The following is an 18,016-nucleotide window of genomic DNA, read 5'->3' as shown; positions in this document are numbered from 1 at the left end:
GGGGTAGATGTGGTGTAAGTGTTTGGGACGAGATAAACGCGTGTGTGCTCTACTAGAAACTTAAGTGCACGTAAGTTTATCTTCATAGTTATCAACTTGCACCAGTGACCACGACAAGCTAATTGCACTTGTTGTTGTTATTATTATTATTATTATTATTATTATTATTATCATCATCATCATTATTATTTGGTGTGGTGGTTAATTGTATCATCGTTTTTCATTTTTATTAGGCATTACATTGGATGTCACACGCGGCGTACTGGCAACAAACAACCCATGCCCTGGACTAAATTTTTCCAAGAATGTACGTGACGTGACCATCTTCCTTGGATCAGTGAGGTGGCGGCGTGAGGGTGTGTGCACTACTGTGCAGGCTTCAGGAGGAAACAGAGGAAGATGTCTCACGGCCAGCATATGACTGAGGAGGCAGAGGAGGAGGAGACAGTTGTTAGAACAGGACTAGTGTCCTCCCGAAATGAAGCTGCCAACGCCGCTGCCAACCGGTAAGTAAACGTATATATATATATGTGCATGGTTGCATACCTCTGCCAAGAGTGTCATGAATGTTTTAGTCACTTTCTTTGCATGGTGCCCCAGCCTTCTCCGTCCATGTCCTCACTCTGAAGGTGAAGGTATTGATTACGCGCCCTGGCCATGCTGTGTGTTCACCACAAGGCCGCGCAGCGGTGAATGAGCACCGGGTTTCGGTCAGGGATTGTGACCCGCCTCCCGGGTGTGTGTGAGTGTGAGGTTGCAGCCGTACCCAAAGATCTGTCACCTGTGAGATTCATGCTCATTCGGGAAGGGTACTGACTGGCGATCGTGAGACTGACGAGTTGTCAGAGTCAGACTAGGGTAAATCACAGACACATTCTCTCTCTCTCTCTCTCTCTCTCTCTCTCTCTCTCTCTCTCTCTCTCGTCACTTCATAACGGCAACTTTATAGTAACAAAGCTAATTATCACTCTCTGCAAAATGAGTCGTCGACGGAAGTGAGATACAGAATAATTATGAAAAGTTTCGTTCAGCTTAGAACACGACAATAACTTCACCCTCCGATGAAACGTACCCCTTGAACACTTATCAAAAAAATTTTTTTTAATTTTTAAAAGGAAAAACTCTGTTATTCGATATAGTATTCATTACAACAAAACCTAGAAATGAAAGTCTATAACTAAGATGTAATTAGATTTTTTTGACTCGAAATGGTAAGCAAGTTGATACACACACACACACACACACACACACACACACACACACACACACATGTCTGAATAACTATCCGTGCGTCGCATGTCTTCGTAGGGTAGGATCGAACACCCCTACTTTCACTTTTACCTTCGGTTTCATCGATTTCTCCCCCTTCCCCTCCTATCTCTCCTCCATGTCGTGTGACCCTGACGCTGGCTTCCGTTCTGGCTATTGTCATGCTGAGTTCAGGGTCAGAATTCTGACTGTTCGATAATGCGATGGGCACCGGGGTTGGTGCATAACACGAGCACTATTCGTGCATTTCCCAAAAAATGCACAAAGTGACCCAAAAGAATTTTCGCGGCGCCATTCGGAACATTCATGGTCAGCAAAGTCTAGGATATAATTATACCAAGTCAAGTCACTCTGCCTTCAAAACTGCGACCAGCACGCGTAGGGGGCGGCTTGGGGCAGAGCAGCGGGATGGTACGCCAGTGAACCCTACAGGCCTACACTATGGACCGGACACTTGCCCCAGCCCTGTCATTAAGCCGCGAATTTTGGAAAATCAACCGCTTTGGTGCGAATCGCCACAACTCCCTTATTTCTGGGGCTACAGAAATATTTTTGGTATCAATCGACGGCAAAATGAAAGGGCTATATTATTTAATAAACGACCGGGCTCAAAAACCGACTCGAAAGGGTAAAAAATCGAATAAATTCGCACAAAAAACGACTGAAAAAAACCTAGTTTTGAGTTCTCAACCTTGAAACCCACTCATTTTTTGAGAATTTCAAAAAATTATTTAATAAATATTTTAGCCCTACCAATGTGATTTCCAATATGATGCATAACATTTCCCTACTCCCAGTAGTTTCGTCGCTACAGCTCGAAAAATAAACCCTTTTGAGAGAGATTTTGACGAACTCCAGACACTTTGCCGATTTTGTCTAGTGTGGCATTGCTATTGCCTCTAGAAGGCTGTAATTTGGGATGTAGCCCCTCTTGGCAATGTAGTTTGACCAGCTCGAATGATTTTTAGATAGCTCGATTCCAAGTTCGTCGTCGAGCCGTCACAAAATAGCCTATTTTTCGGCCCTTTTGCCGCGATTTGGACACGTCCTAGTTTTTTGCTTATAACTTTTATTTTTTATTTTAATGCTTTCCACTTTTTTGCTGATTTTTAATCTGTATTAATAGAGCTTTCATATGCCACCAAGCACGCCTTCCTAGCTTTAATAGTTTTTGCTCGAGCTTGACCAGAAGTCGCGACGAAAATTCGCCAAATCTGACTCATTTCACGCGCCGCGACGAAAAACCTTCCTGACGCCACAAAAATTAATATATCGGCATAAAAATTCATATATGAACACTTCAATATGTTGACTATCTTGTATTAAAATCATTTTAAGATATCTATATAAAAAGTTACTATTTTTATATAATCATTTCACTATATAAATCAATATATATATATATATATATATATATATATATATATATATATATATATATATATATATATATATATATATATATATATATATATATATATATATATATATATATATATATATATATATATATATATATATATATATATATATATATATATATATATATATATATATATATATATATATATATATATATATATATATATATATATATATATATATATATATATATATATATATATATATATATATATATATATATATATATATATATATATATATATATATATATATATATATATATATATACATATATATATCAGGGTTGGCGGTTTAAACCAAATGGTTTAAACCATGGTTTAAACCAATAAAAAAACAAGTGGTTTAAACCAACTAATAAAACCTTTTTTTTTCTTTTGTGTGTATCTTTGTTGTGTATCAGTATTGTGGTTTTAACTATATGTAAGATTTTAATTATGTACAGCAGGGTTGGCGGTTTAAACCAAGGGTGTCAAACTCAAAACCCTTCGAGGGCCAATTCATACTCTGAAGTGCCGTCATGGGGGCCAACAAGGGTAGAAAATACATTGACAAGATTGAAGTTACCGTGATACCGCGGGCCATTTATGACTATCCCGCGGGCCATGAGTTTGACACCCCTGGTTTAAACCAAAATCCCATCAATAAAACCAGTGTTTTTGTGAATCTTTTTTAGTTTCATCAGGTATTGTGGTTTTAATTATATGTGGTTTTAATTTTTGTTATTATGTACAGTCATTTTACTAACACCAGGATGAAAACGTCAGTTGGTAAACTCAAATCTCTATTCAAATGCTGTAACTTCAAAGTAACTGAAAACAAATTGCTTTAATGACTCTTCATTCGTACTATTTGTCCTTCCATTGCTTTACGGCAATTTTAACAAACTGCTCGGCAGCCTTTTCTGCCTTCAACAACCTTTTTTTCAAAAAAATTCCAAATATAGTCTGGTTTTCCGCCTGTCATATTGATGAATAGTTCAGCACTAGGTTAATCACCAACAGTTTCAACTTTGTTTCTAATAACTTGAGTCTTGATAGTTATTGGTTTGATCACTGCATTATAATATCTCTGTGCCTGTTTGAATAGAATAGAATCAGTAAAATTTCTAATATTTTTCATAGTTCAAGATAAAAATTAAAACACAATCATACTCACTTTTCTATACACTATTTGCTCTGTTTTTGTAATTAAGTATGTTCAGTATACAGTATGTATCAATTTAAATTACATGGTAGTTCAGCGTATGCGTATCTATATATTTTCGGCGTTATGAGGTCTGACACAAGAAGGATTTAGCGCGTCATCTTATCCTCCCACTCACCCTCACATCACCTTCGCTGTAGGGCACTGTTCAAGCACTGGAATGGTAGACACACGCACACGTTGCATTATCTCAACACTTTTAAGACTTGCACATCTTTCAAATGCGTATTATCTTAGCCTTTTCTTGGGAGTTACAAGCCAAGACCCCTTACATAGGACCCGTTTTCGCGCCAAACTTGCGCGTCCCTCACAGCGGCCTCCCTCACTCTAGCTTAGTTAAAACACAATTTTGGTCTTTCATATCTTGTTTCCAATCAAGCAGCAGTCCAATGTGCAGCAGTAGATTACAAGGATGCAGAGGAGTTCTTTGACTCAGAAACTGACGCCTATCAGCACATTTTAAAGATTTCTGGCTTCCTTTCTTTGATGCCACACTGTGAGGGGAGAATACGATACGAACGGCTTTATTTACTCCTAAAATCACGTTAAAATGGCTTCTCAGGGTCTTTATAAGCACATAAAAATGTGATGCCGCAGCGTTTCCGCCATATTCGTCGATGCCTCCGAGGAACACGCCACAAATACTTCCAAGTTTTTGCGACTCATAGCCTTTACTGCGGGTCAGGAACGGATCCTAGCACACTCTGATACTTAAGTCCACTTGTAAGACACAATAATACAGCTGGGATAGAGTAAGTCATCGTAAAGTAGCGTACAATCCTGGGCACTGCTGGGCAGCGTAGGCCACTTTCTCCTTTCCCTCACAGACCCGCAGACTAGTAACCGAACACGAACAGTACGCGTTCTGGGTTGATCAGGAACTTTAGGTCCTGAAACGGTTCCAAGAGGAACGGTACCCTCATCTGATGTGTATAATGCTTTATTCTGATGTTTTATTCACTAGATATATTATAGAATCTGGTCAACGTCTTTGACTTCCAGCACCTTATTGTGAACAAAAATGAAATGATGTTAAAAACCCATGGTGACACTGGCGTCTGTGGACTGTAAATTGTACTTTTTTTTTTTTACAACAAAGGAGGCAGCTCAAGGGCACACAAAAAAAGAAAACAATAATAAAAAAAAGCCCGCTACTCGCTGCTCCTAAAAAAGAAACAAAAGAGGTGGCCGAAAGCAAGATCAAATACGGGAGGAGAGGTGGCCTGATACCCTCCTCTTGAAAGAGTTCAAGTCGTAGGCAGGAGGAAATACAGATGAAGGAAGATTGTTCCAGAGTTTACCAGCGTGAGGGATGAAAGAGTGAAGATGCTGGTTAACTCTTGCATAAGGTGTTTGGACAGTATAGTGAGGAGCATGAGTAGAAAGTCGAGTGCAGCGGGGCCGCGGGAGGGGGGGAGGCATGCATTTAGCAAGTTCAGAAGAGCAGTCAGCGTGGAAATATCGATAGAAGATAGAAAGAGAGGCAACATTGCGGCGGAATTTAAGAGGTAGAAGACTATCAGTATGAGGAGGAGAGCTGATGAGACGAAGAGCCTTAGCCTCCACTCTGTCCAGAAGAGCTGTGTGAGTGGAGCCCCCCCACACATGAGATCCATACTCCATACGAGGGCGGACAAGGCCCCTGTATATGGACAGCAACTGTGCAGGGGAGAAGAACTGGCGGAGACGGTACGGAACGCCCAGCCTCGAGGAAGCTGAATTAGTAAGAGATGAGATATGAAGTTTCCAGTTGAGATTTTGAGTTAAGGATAGACCGAGGATGTTTAGTGTTGAGGAAGGTGATAGCTGGGTGTTGTCAAAGAATAGGGGATAGTTGTTTGGAAGATTGTGTCGAGTGGATAGGTGGAGAAACTGTGTTTTTGAGGCGTTGAAGGACACCAGGTTCTTCTTGCCCCAATCGGAAATAATAATAGTAAGGTCTGAGGCTAAGCGTTCTGCAGCCTCCAGCCTTGAGTCGTTAAGTTCCTGTAGGGTGGGTCTTCTGTTAAAAGAAGTTGAGTAATGCAGAGTGGAATCATCGGCGTAGGAATGGATAGGACAGTTCGTTTTGGAAAGATCATCATCAATGAACAACAGAAAAAGAGTGGGAGATAGGACAGTCTGTGTTTGCTAAGGCGGCCATTGTTGTTTTGAGTCATCATAACAGCGCCCCTAACTCCGGGGAGTGCGATGCAGCGGCAGTATGCGGTTTGGGATATAGCCAGCAAACCCCCCCCCCCCCCCCCCACCCCCCCTTCTCTCTCTCTCTCTCTCTCTCTCTCTCTCTCTCTTATACAACTGTTTTTGTAGCATGCAACTGGAAAATTAGAAGAGGTCTTTCATGTTTTACTACTCTTTAACATTGCAATTAAAAGTCATGTTAGAGAAGCTGCATTTTGCCTCTTACAGATTGTATGAAGATCATATGAATATATTGCTAAATCCATCTCTAAATCTATCTATAACTCCTTTTCAAACTCATATATGTATATACGGATAGAATTACTGGAATAAAAATACTGAAAAGCAAAAAAAAAAAAAAAAAAAAACTGGTATAAACCAAAAAAACATGGTTTAATACAAAAAAAATGGTTTAAACCAAAAAACATGTTTTTTTTCAAACCATTGGTTTTTGCCAACCCTGATATATATATATATATATATATATATATATATATATATATATATATATATATATATATATATATATATATATATATATATATATATATGGTATCAAAAGAAAACAAATGAAATGTATTATTCATAAATGGGAAGAAATAAGGTTGAATACTGAATAAAATGAAAATAAATAACATGTATAATAAGGCGCTTAATATAGGTTGATTTATATAGTGAAATGATCATAAAAAAAATAGCAACTTTTTATATAGATATCTTAAAATGATTTTAATACAAGATAGTCAACATATTGAAGTGTTCATATATGAATCTTTATAGAGATATATTGATTTTTGTGGCGTCAGGAAGGTTTTTCGTTGCGGCACGTGAAATGAGTCAGATTCGGCGAATTTTCGTCGCGACTTCTGGTCAGGCTCGAGCAAAAACTACTAAAGCTTGGAAGGAGTGATTGGTGGCAAATGAAAGCTCTATAAGTACAGATTAATAATCAGAAAAGAAATTGGAAAGCACTAAATAAGTAAAAATAAATTATAAGCAAAAAACTAGGACATGTCCAAATCGTGGCAAAAGGGCCGAAAAACAGGCTATTTTGCGACGGCTCGACGACAAACTTGGAATCGAGCTATCAAAAAATCCTTCGAGCTGGTCAAACTAAATCGCGAAGAGGGGCTACATGCCAAATTACAGCCTTCTAGAGGCAATAACAATGCCACACTAGACAAAATCGTCAAAGTGTCTGGAGTTCGTCAAAATCTCTCTCAAAAGGTTTACGTTTCGAGCTGTAACGATGAAACTACTGGGAGTAGGGAAATGTTATGCATCATATTGGAAAGCACATTGGTAGGGCTAAATTATTTGTAAAATAAGTTTTTTGACATTCTCAAAAAATGAGTGGGTTTCATGGTTGGGAACTCAAAAATAGGTTTTTTTTCAGAGTCGTTTTTGGCAAATTTATTCTATTTTTTACTCTTGCGAGTCAATTTTTGAGCCCGGTCGCTTATCAAAAAATATAGCCCTTTCATTTTGCCGTTGATTGATACCAAAAACATTCCTGTAGCCCCAGAAATAAGGAAGTTATAGTGATTAGCACCAAAGCGGTTGATTTTCCAAAATTCGCGGCTTGATGACAAGGGCGCCGCAAAATCAAGTCCGCCGTCCATTACTTGAGATGTCACTGCTTGAAGCCAATTCACAGGTGACTAAAGTTGCGGCCGTGTGTGCACTTTGGATGTGCATTCTCGCCTTCTTTCACCGCGGATTCAGGCAAGCCGCTGACGAAAAAATATGCCTTTTTTATTGTGCTATGCGTGACTGTAATTCCAATGCCTTCAAACGACGGTGTGGGGTGTGAGAAGGGTCATGTTGAAGTGATTGATTTAAATTAGTCCGCCTTTTTTCATTTTCTCTAAATCCCTGTTTTTACATTCTCTAGTTTGGCTCCAAGCAACGTCACGCATAAGCCACGCCTCTGCCGTGTCTCCTCCCACAAAGCTGCATATGACTTGACTTGGTATATAATATATAGAAACCGTAGGAGGGTAGTTTAGAAAGCAAAGATTTGTGCCAGACCCTATCAAAAGCTTTTGATATGTCCAGCGCAATAGCAAAAGTTTCACCGAAACGGCTAAGAGAGGATGACCAAGAGTCAGTTAAGAAGGCTTGGAGATCACCAGTAGAACGCCCCTTGCGGAACCCATACTGGCGATCAGATAGAAGGTCAGAAGTGGAAAGGTGCTTTTGAATCTTCCGGTTAAGGATTGATTCAAAAGCTTTAGATAGACAAGAAAGTAAAGCTATAGGACGGTAGTTTGAGGGATTGGAGCGGTCACCCTTCTTAGGCACAGGCTGTATGAAGGCATACTTCCAGCAAGAAGGAAAGGTAGATGTTGACAGGCAGAGGCGAAAGAGTTTGACCAGGCAGGGTGACAGCACGGAGGCACAGTTTTTAAGGACAATAGGAGGCACTCCATCAGGTCCATAAGCCTTCTGAGGATTGAGGCCAGAGAGGGCATAGAAAACATCATTTTGAAGAATCTTTATAACAGGCATAAAGGAGTCAGAGGGGGGATGAGTAGGAGGAATATGCCCAGAATCGTCCAGAGTGGAGTTTTTAGAAAAAGTTTGAGAGAAGAGTTCAGCCTTAGAGATAGATGAGACGGCAGTGTTGCCGTCAGGACAGAGGAGTGGAGGGAAAGATGAAGAAGTGAAGTTGGAGATGTTTTTGGCTAGATGCCAGAAGTCACGGGAAGAGTTAGAGAAAGCAAGGTTTTGGCATTTTCTATTAATGAAAGAATTTTTGGTTAGTCGGAGAATAGATTTGGCACGATTTCGGGCAGAAATGTAAAGTTCATAATTAGCATTAGTTTGAAGGCTCTGGTACCTTTTGTGAGCTGCCTCTCTATCATTGACAGCACGAGAACAAGCGTGATTAAACCAAGTCTTTTTAGCGTGAGGAGTAGAGAAAGAACGAGGAATGTATGCCTCCATTCCAGAGACAATCACCTCTGTGATGCGCTGAGCACACACAGAGGGGTCTCTATCCTGGAAGCAATAATCATTCCACGGGAAATCGGAAAAGTACATCCTCAGGTCGTCCCACCGAGCTGAAGCAAAATGCCAGAAGCATCGCCTCTTCGGTGGGTCCAGAGGGTGTACAGGAGTGATAGGACAGGATGCAGAAATAAGATTGTGATCGGAGGAGCCCAACGGAGAGAACAGTTTGACAGAATAAGCAGAAGGGTTTGAGGTAAGGAAGAGGTCTAGAATGTTGGGCCGGTCTCCAAGACGGTCGGGAATACGTGTAGGGTGCTGGACCAACTGCTCTAGGTCGTTGAGGATAGCAAAGTTGTAGGCTTGTTCACCAGGATGGTCAGTGAAAGAGGATGAAAGCCAAAGCTGGTGGTGAACATTGAAATCTCCTAGGATGGAGATTTCAGCGAAGGGAGACTGGGTCAAGATGTGCTCCACTTTAGAGTTCAAATAGTCAAAGAATTTTACATAGTTGGTCGAGTTAGGTGAGAGATAAACAGCACAGATGTATTTAGTAATAGAATGACAATGAAGTCTTAGCCAGATGGTAGAAAATTCAGAAGAGTCAAGGTTGTGGGCACGAGAGCAAGTGATGTCGTTGCGCACGTAGGCGCAACATCCAGCTTTGGATTGAAATTTAGGATAGAGATAGTAGGAGGGAACAGAGTAGAGATTGCTGTCAGTAGCCTCAAACCTGTGTTTCGGTAAGGAAGAGAAGGTGAGGTTTAGAGGAGGAGAGATGATGTTCCACAGAATGAAAATTAGAGCGAAGACCGCGAATGTTGCAGAAATTGAGAAGAAAGAGGTTCGAGGAGTTATCAAGACACCTCTCGGGTCGGCAGCCCGAAGGGGAGTCCTCCCTGGGGGAATTTGTGGTCCCCCCCCCCAGGCGGGGACTCCGAGGCTTGATGTAGGTACGCCATTTTGAAATTTTAATTTTGGGAAAAGGTGTATATGTTGTGTGAATGTAGTGTGGTGTGGATAAAGAGAGGATCTGTCTTTAGAGAGCATGCTGAACTACTCTCCGGTGTTGGTGAGACAATAGGGAAACGGTTAGTGAGGACATGGGAAGGGTCTTTGGAGGGCTTCAGCGCCCTTCTCACCTCTCATATATACCTCACCGGGAGTGGCTTGCGCCCGTTTGGTAGGTGTCTTCCTACCTACTCCAGCCAACTTTTCATGAAAAAATGGCCAAATGTGAGACTGACATGGACCCCGTAGCTCAGCTACTATTAAATGAAGAGTATCCCATAAACCTGACCTCGAAGTAGAACTCTGAGGAGAAAGGACAATCATAAGATCAGAGGTTAGCTTGGTATAAGCTATTAAATGACAGTGCAGTGAATGAAATGGACAAAATAGCAAAGCCCGCGCATGGTACGCAGATCAGGATGGGATGGACTATAACAGAGGGATGAGACGTGTCGCCACACTGTCACTAGACAAAGGCCCAAAGGCCGCGGAGGGTTAATCTTTGAAAACATCAACAGTGCTGCTCTCTACTTACTCGGACTTTGGAAAGTCCCCCTAAAACCACTACCTCTCATATGAAAAGAGAAATCCTTGAATCTTCTGCTACCACACATTTTATTTTCAAGAGTTCCCATGAAATATATGAAAGATGAGCTCCGAGGGACAACATGGGCCAACTAAGATGACGCCACTTTAAATACTTGCCTGCATCATAACGGGTTGGGACCGACCATCAGGCCACACCAAAGAAGCCTACCGGCCCCATAGGTCGAACGTTGATAAAAAAAAAGTGTCCATCATACTGTGGTAGTAATGCTCCTAGCTCAAGCAAACTAGGCAGTTTCAGCTTTAGAGGTGATGCTGTAAAACGTTGTGCTATCATCTGTACCCTAGCAGGTCGGCCTGTGCCGTGATGTCACATATCACTGAGGGACTTTTTGTACACGCGAATTTGTTTGTACGACGCAGTGCATGTGTGGGAGGCTTCTTTTATCACACTACCATTAATATGGTTTTGAGTTTTCCATCCATCTCAACAAATTCGTCTCTGTTCTCATTAATGATACTCCACTCTCTCTCTCTCTCTCTCTCTCTCTCTCTCTCTCTCTCTCTCTCTCTCTCTCTCTCTCTCTCTCTCTCTCTCTCTCTCTCTCTCTCTCTCTCTCTCTCTCTCTCTCTCTCTCTCTCTCTCTCTCTCTCTCTCTCTCTCTCTCTCTCTATATATATATATATATATATATATATATATATATATATATATATATATATATATATATATATATATATATACGTATATATAACGCCCAATAAATCGTTTGGGCTGAGGGGCAAAGAGTATTGCGCAGTGCATGATCGCCCCCCATAGAGTGAGCAGGGTGAGTGCTTGGGGGGAAATCGACCAACGGCCATTAGCGCTAGAGGTTCTTAAACTTATTGACCTGCGACCCCTCCAAATCACTTCTAAAGACTTGCGACCCCCGCCCAACCAAACATTTCTGACAGCAGCCTTTACCCGTTAGTCCACCGTGGCCCCCAAGGAGTCTGGAGTACAAATTTAATCCTCTAGACTCCTTGATGGCCCCCAATGTGTTATGCACGGAAAGTTACAAATCACATGAGCGTCGATTGTGAAAGTTTTTCTTGTCTTCAACAAGGTGTGTGTGTGTGTGTGTGTGTGTGTGTGTGTGTGTGTGTGTGTGTGTGTGTGTGTGTATTTAGTAATTTTCATGTGTCGCAAGGCTCTGTTTCACTAGCACTACTATATCCTGGTCCAGAAAAGGTTTGTTGTCTTTAGCCACCTCACTGTCTAGGCCACGAAGACTCCTTCCTTGCTCGAACTGCTAATACACTCACAAGCAGAAGGAGCGTATTATGTGTTAGATATTTTGCGCCTAGAATGAAGCAATCAAAGAATAAAATGATAATGGTAATCGTGATGATGATGATAATAATAATAATAATAATAATAATAATAATAATAATAATAATAATAATGACAGTAATAAAAAATAATAATAATGTTGATGATGATAAGTAATAACTAGTTTAATAGAATGAAATAAAAAAAAATAGGTCCTGCAGATACCGACACAATGAGTCGTATGTGATTTTTGCATGTACACGACTGGTGCCATGAACTGTTTGACCCACAAGGCATTGCATTCGATTAGCTCTGTACCTGTTAGGTGAAGAAATTAATGCCATCTACTGCTCAAACACACGAGGGTGGCTTCAAAACATTTATGGTCATGTTCGCTCCCAAGCACACATATTTGACAGGGTTTTCGTAGGAAATTAGGGCATTTCCAGCGGTACTTTTATGACTGTCCTGATAGTTTGACTCTTCCTCTATCATGAACCTAAAAACAGTCATTAGAATCATACTGATCTTTTCGGCCTTTTGAAATTGTTGTAGTGAGACTTGGAAGCGTCTGACAATAACAACCTTAATACTACTACTATTTTTTTTTTTTACAACAAAGGGGACAGCTCAAGGGCACAAAATAAAAGGAAACGTTAATAAAAAAAAGCCCGCTACTCGCTGCTCCCACAAAAAAAAAAAAATCAAATTGAGATGGCCGAAAGATAGGTCAATTTCGGGAGGAGAGGTGTCCTGACACCCTCCTCTTGAAAAAGTTAAACTCGTAGGCAGGAGGAAATACAGATGAAGGAAGATTGTTCCAGAGTTTACCAGCGTGAGGGATGAAAGAGTGAAGATGTTGGTTAACTCTTGCATAAGGGGTTTGGACAGTATAGGGATGAGCAGAGTAGAAAGGCGTGTGCAGCGGGGCCGCGGGAGGGGGGGAGGCATGCAGTTAGGAAGTTCGGAAGAGCAGTCAGCGTGAAAATATCGATAGAAGATAGAAAGAGAGGCAACATCGCGACGGAATTTAAGAGGTAGAAAACTATCAGTAGGAGGAGGAGAGCTGATGAGACGAAGAGCCTTAGACTCCACTCTGTCCAGAAGAGCTGTGTGAGTGGAGCCCCCCCACACGTGAGATGCATACCCCACACGAGGGCGGACAAAGCCCCTGTATATGGATAGCAACTGCGCGGGGGAGAAGAACTGGCGGAGACGTATTCCCGACCGTCTTGGAGACAGGCCCAACATTCTAGACCTCTTCCTTACCTCTAATCCTTCTGCTTACTCTGTCAAACTGTTATCTCCGTTGGGCTCCTCCGATCATAACCTTATTTCTGTTTCCTGTCCTATCGCTCCTGTACATCCTCTGGACCCACCGAAGAGGCGATGCTTCCGGCATTTTGCTTCAGCTCGGTGGGACGACCTGAGGATGTACTTTTCCGATTTCCCGTGAAATGATTACTGCTTCCAGGAGAGAGACCCCTCTGTGTGTGCCCAGCGCATCTTAGAGGTGATTGTCTTTGGAATGGAGGCATACATTCCACGTTCTTTCTCTACTCCTCATGCTAAAAAGCCTTGGTTTAATCATGCTTGTTCTCGTGCTATTAAAGATAGAGAGGCAGCTCACAAAAGGTTCCAGAGCCTTCGAACTTTCTTTTCTTTTCTCCGACTTACCAAAACTTCTTTTATCAATAGAAAATGTCAACACCTTGCTTCTTCTAATTCTTCCCGTGACTTCTGGCATCTAGCCAAAAATATCTCCTCCAATTTTACTTCTTCCTCTTTCCCTCCTCTCCTTAACCCTGACGGCAGCACTGCCGTCTCATCTGTCTCTAAGGCTGAATTCTTCGCTCAGACTTTCTGTAAGAACTCCACCTTCGACGATTCTGGGCATATTCCTCCTACTCATCCCCCCTTTGACTCCTTTATGCCTGTTATTAAGATTCTTCCAAATGATGTTTTCTATGCCCTCTCTGGCCTCAACTCTCAGAAGGCTTATGGACCTGATGGAGTGCCTCCTATTGTCCTTAAAAACTGTGCTTCCGTGCTGACACCCTGCCTGGTCAAACTCTTTCGTCTCTGCCTGTCAACATCTACCTTTCCTTCCTGCTGGAAGTATGCCGTTGTACAGCCTGTGCCTAAGAAGGGTGACCGCTCCAATCCCTCAAACTGCCGCCCTATAGCTTTACTTTCCTGTCTATCTAAAGCTTTTGAATCAATCCCTAACCGGAAGATTCAAAAGCACCTTTCCACTTCTAACCTTCTGTCTGATCGCCAGTATGGGTTCCGCAAGGGGCGTTCTACTGGCGATCTTCTTGCTCTCTTAACTGACTCTTGGTCATCCTCTCTTAGCCGTTTCGGTGAAACTTTCTCTGTTGCGCTAGACATATCGAAAGCCTTCGATAGAGTGTGGCACAAGTCTTTGCTTTCTAAACTCCTCTCTTTCGGATTCTATCCCTCTCTCTGTTTCTTTATCTCTAGTTTCCTTTCCGTCCGTTCTATCTCTGCGGTGGTAGACGTTCACTGTTCTTCCCCTAATCCTATCAACAGTGGTGTTCCACAGGGCTCTGTCCTATCACCCACTCTCTTCCTGTTATTCATCAATGATCTTCTTTCCATAACAAACTGTCCTGTCCACTCATACGCCGACGATTCCACTCTGCATTATTCAAGTTCTTTCAATGGAAGACCCTCTCAACAGGAAGTACACGACTCCAGGCTGGAGGCTGCAGAACGCTTAACCTCAGACCTTGCTATCATTTCCGATTGGGGCAGAAGGAACCTTGTGTCCTTCAATGCCTTAAAACTCAATTTCTCCTCCTATCAACTCGACACAATCTTCCAAACACCTATCCCCTATTCTTCGACAACACTCAGCTATCACCATCTTCAACACTAAACATCCTCGGTCTATCCTTAACTCAAAATCTCAACTGGAAATTTCACATCTTCTCTCTCGCTAAATCAGCTTCCTCGAGGTTGGACGTTCTGTATCGTCTCGGCCAGTTCTTCTCCCGCGCGCAGTTGCTATCCATATACAGGGGCCTTGTCCGCCCTCGCATGGAGTATGCATCTCACGTGTGGGGGGGCTCCACTCACACAGCTCTTCTGGACAGAGTTGAGTCTAAGGCTCTTCGTCTCATCAGCTCTCCTCCTCCTCCTGATAGTCTTCTACCTCTTAAATTCCGTCGCGATGGTGCCTCTCTTTCCATCTTCTATCGATATTTCCACGCTGACTGCTCTTCTGAACTTGCTAACTGCATGCTTCCCCCCCTCCCGCGGCCCCGCTACACACGACTTTCTACTCATGCTCATCCCTATACTGTCCAAACCCCTTATGCAAGAGTTAACCAGCATCTTCACTCTTTCATCCCTCACGCTGGTAAACTCTGGAACAATCTTCCTTCATCTGTATTTCCTCCTGCCAACGACTTGAACCCTTTCAAGAGAAGGGTATCAGGACACCTCTCCTCCCGAAATTGACCTTTCTTTCGGCCACCTCTTATGATTCTTTTTTAGGAGCAGCGAATAGCGGGCTTTTTTTCATTATTGTTTCCTTTTTTTTGTGCCCTTGAGCTGCCTCCTTTGTTGTAAAAAAAAAAAAAAGCTGAGTGTTGTCGAAGAATAGGGGATAGGTGTTTGGAAGATTGTGTCGAGTTGATGATAATAATAATAATAATAATAATAATAAAAATAATAATAATGTTGTTGATGATAAATAATAACTAGTTTAATAGAATGAAATAAAAAAACCATGTCCTGGCATATCGTGTCTGTATATAGTAACCCTTCAGCAGCCTTGTGTGGAGCAAAAGTTTGATATCTTTCATTAATGATATTCAGAGGGAAAGGGGTAATTAGCTTACAGGGAGAATCTTTGTGTGTATCCTCACCTGATTTCAAGGCCGATATTTTTTTTCTATTTACGACGGACCGTGCAGCTGACGAAGCATAATTAGAGCTCTCTCTCTCTCTCTCTCTCTCTCTCTCTCTCTCTCTCTCTCTCTCTCTCTCTCTCTCTCTCTCTCTCTCTCTCTCTCTCTCTCTCTCTCTCTCTCTCTCTCTCTCTCTCTCTCTCTCTCTCTCTCTCTCTCTCTCTCTCTCTCTCTCTCTCTCTCTCTCTCTCTCTCTCTCTCTCTCACACACAGATGACGGCAACGTAGAGGAAGCTTTAAAAATCACTTACTCACTCAGCAGAACACATTCGTCCCCTTGTGCGAGAAGCGAATTAACACTAATAAAAGCCCACCGTGGTTTAATAGCGAAATTAAACAATCAGTCAATGAGAGAACATTGTTTTACAGGTTAAAGAAAGAACAAAGCACGCCCGAAAACATTAGACTTTATAATGATGCCAGACGACGAGTAAAAAGACTAGTAGTAGTTCAGGCAAAGTGTAGATATGAAGAAAATATTGCAGGCAACTGTAAAAATAATCCGAAATCTTTCTTCAGTTACACAAACAACAGAAAGGCGATCAAAAGTGGTATTGGACCTTTAACAAACAGCGACGGTGCACTAGTGACTGACAGCCAACACATTGCAAACCTCTTAAACAATTACTTTTCCTCGGTGTTTAATACTAACAGTCTTCCTCTCGCTACCACCAACACCAGTACTATTGTAAATCTCGAGCATGCGTTGCCTAATTTTGAAATAACAACCGATGAAGTCCTTAAGGCTCTCCATTCACTAAAAACAAATAAAAGTCCCGGACCCGACAAAGAATATCCTATACTGCTTAAAGAAACAAAGAGCGAAATACTCTCCACCCTCACTACCGTATTCAATATGTCCTTGCGATAAGGCATCGTCCCTTCGGATTGGAAAAAGGCTAACGTGACACCGATTTTTAAGAAAGGAGACAAAAAAATACCAGGTAACTACCGACCCATTAGTCTAACTTCAGTTGTAGGTGAGCTACTCGAGAGCATAATTAGAGACAAAATTGTGAGTTACCTCGAAAGCCACTCATTAATTGGGGATTCACAACATGGCTTCCGTAACAAAAGATCCTGCCTGTCAAACCTACTGACCTCCTATAACGATCTCTTCTCAATTTATGACGTAACCAAATCAGTGGACGTAGTCTATCTTGATTTCCAGAAAGCGTTTGATAAAGTCCCACATCATAAATTACTTTATAAATTAAATCAAATAGGCATTGACGGTCAAGTAAACCAATGGATCGCGAATTGGTTGAGCAACAGACAACAAAGAGCTGTGATTGACGAATTTAACTCAGAGTGGGCGCCGGTCACTAGTGGCGTCCCTCAGGGCTCGGTAATTGGCCCAGTGCTCTTCATTATTTACATCAACGACGTGGATGTTGGACTCAATAATCGCATTAGTAAATTTGCAGACGACACAAAGATTGGTAACTCGGTTCTCACTGACGAAGACAGGCAAAGCCTCCAAGAGGATTTGCACAAAATTTCAGCTTGGTCGGATAAATGGGAGATGCCCTTTAACGTAGACAAGTGCCAGGTCCTTCAAGTTGGAACGAGGAATAAGAAGTTCGATTACGAAATACGCGGCGTTAAACTCACAAGCGTTCAATGCGTTAAGGACCTTGGGATTAAAATCGCGTCAAACCTCAAATTCTCACATCAATGCATCGATGCAGCAAATAAAGTGAACAGAATGTTGGGCTTCATTAAAAGAAACTTTTTATTCAAGAATAAAAATGTAATACTTCCGCTCTACAATAGTTTAGTCAGACCCCACTTGGAATATGCGGTACAGTTTTGGTCTCCTCACCATGCAAAGGACATTGCTAAACTAAAAGGTGTTCAGCGTCGAGCAACAAAAATGATCCCTTCCTTGCGCAACAAATCCTACAAAGAAAGGCTTTCCACCCTTAACATGTTCTCTCTTGAGAAACGTCGCCTCCGAGGAAAACTGATCTAATGTTTTAAAATACTTAGTGGTTTCACGAATGTAGACAGAACAAAATTGTTTATGATCGATGACACTTTGCGAACGAGGAACAATGGCACAAAACTCAAATGTAGACAAGTAAATTCAGACTGCACCAAATTTTTCTTCACCAACGTTGTAGTGCGAGAATGGAATAAGCTCCCACCATCAGTGGTCCAGTGTAACACGATT

General features: G+C 41.7%; 1 protein-coding gene across 5 annotated transcripts in view; it reads left to right on the top strand.

The window, feature by feature from the left end:
- LOC127003745 (major facilitator superfamily domain-containing protein 8-like) overlaps positions 1 to 18,016 on the top strand; it is a 97,488-nt gene that overhangs the window by 31,050 nt on the left and 48,422 nt on the right. For 4 of the 5 annotated variants that reach the window (XM_050870734.1, XM_050870732.1, XM_050870731.1 and 1 more), the window contains exon 2: positions 234 to 506. In XM_050870734.1, the coding sequence (XP_050726691.1) occupies positions 400 to 506 (107 nt within the window). In that variant the 5' untranslated portion in view covers positions 234 to 399. Of the gene's footprint in view, positions 71 to 233; positions 507 to 18,016 lie in introns of all 5 variants that reach the window. The other variant, XM_050870730.1, reaches the window with a different exon arrangement.

This window comes from Eriocheir sinensis, chromosome 26, assembly GCF_024679095.1.
Source record: "Eriocheir sinensis breed Jianghai 21 chromosome 26, ASM2467909v1, whole genome shotgun sequence".
NCBI lineage: Eukaryota > Metazoa > Arthropoda > Malacostraca > Decapoda > Varunidae > Eriocheir > Eriocheir sinensis.
Note: the sequence above shows the minus strand (reverse complement) of the source record. Positions and strands in the feature narration are given on the sequence as shown.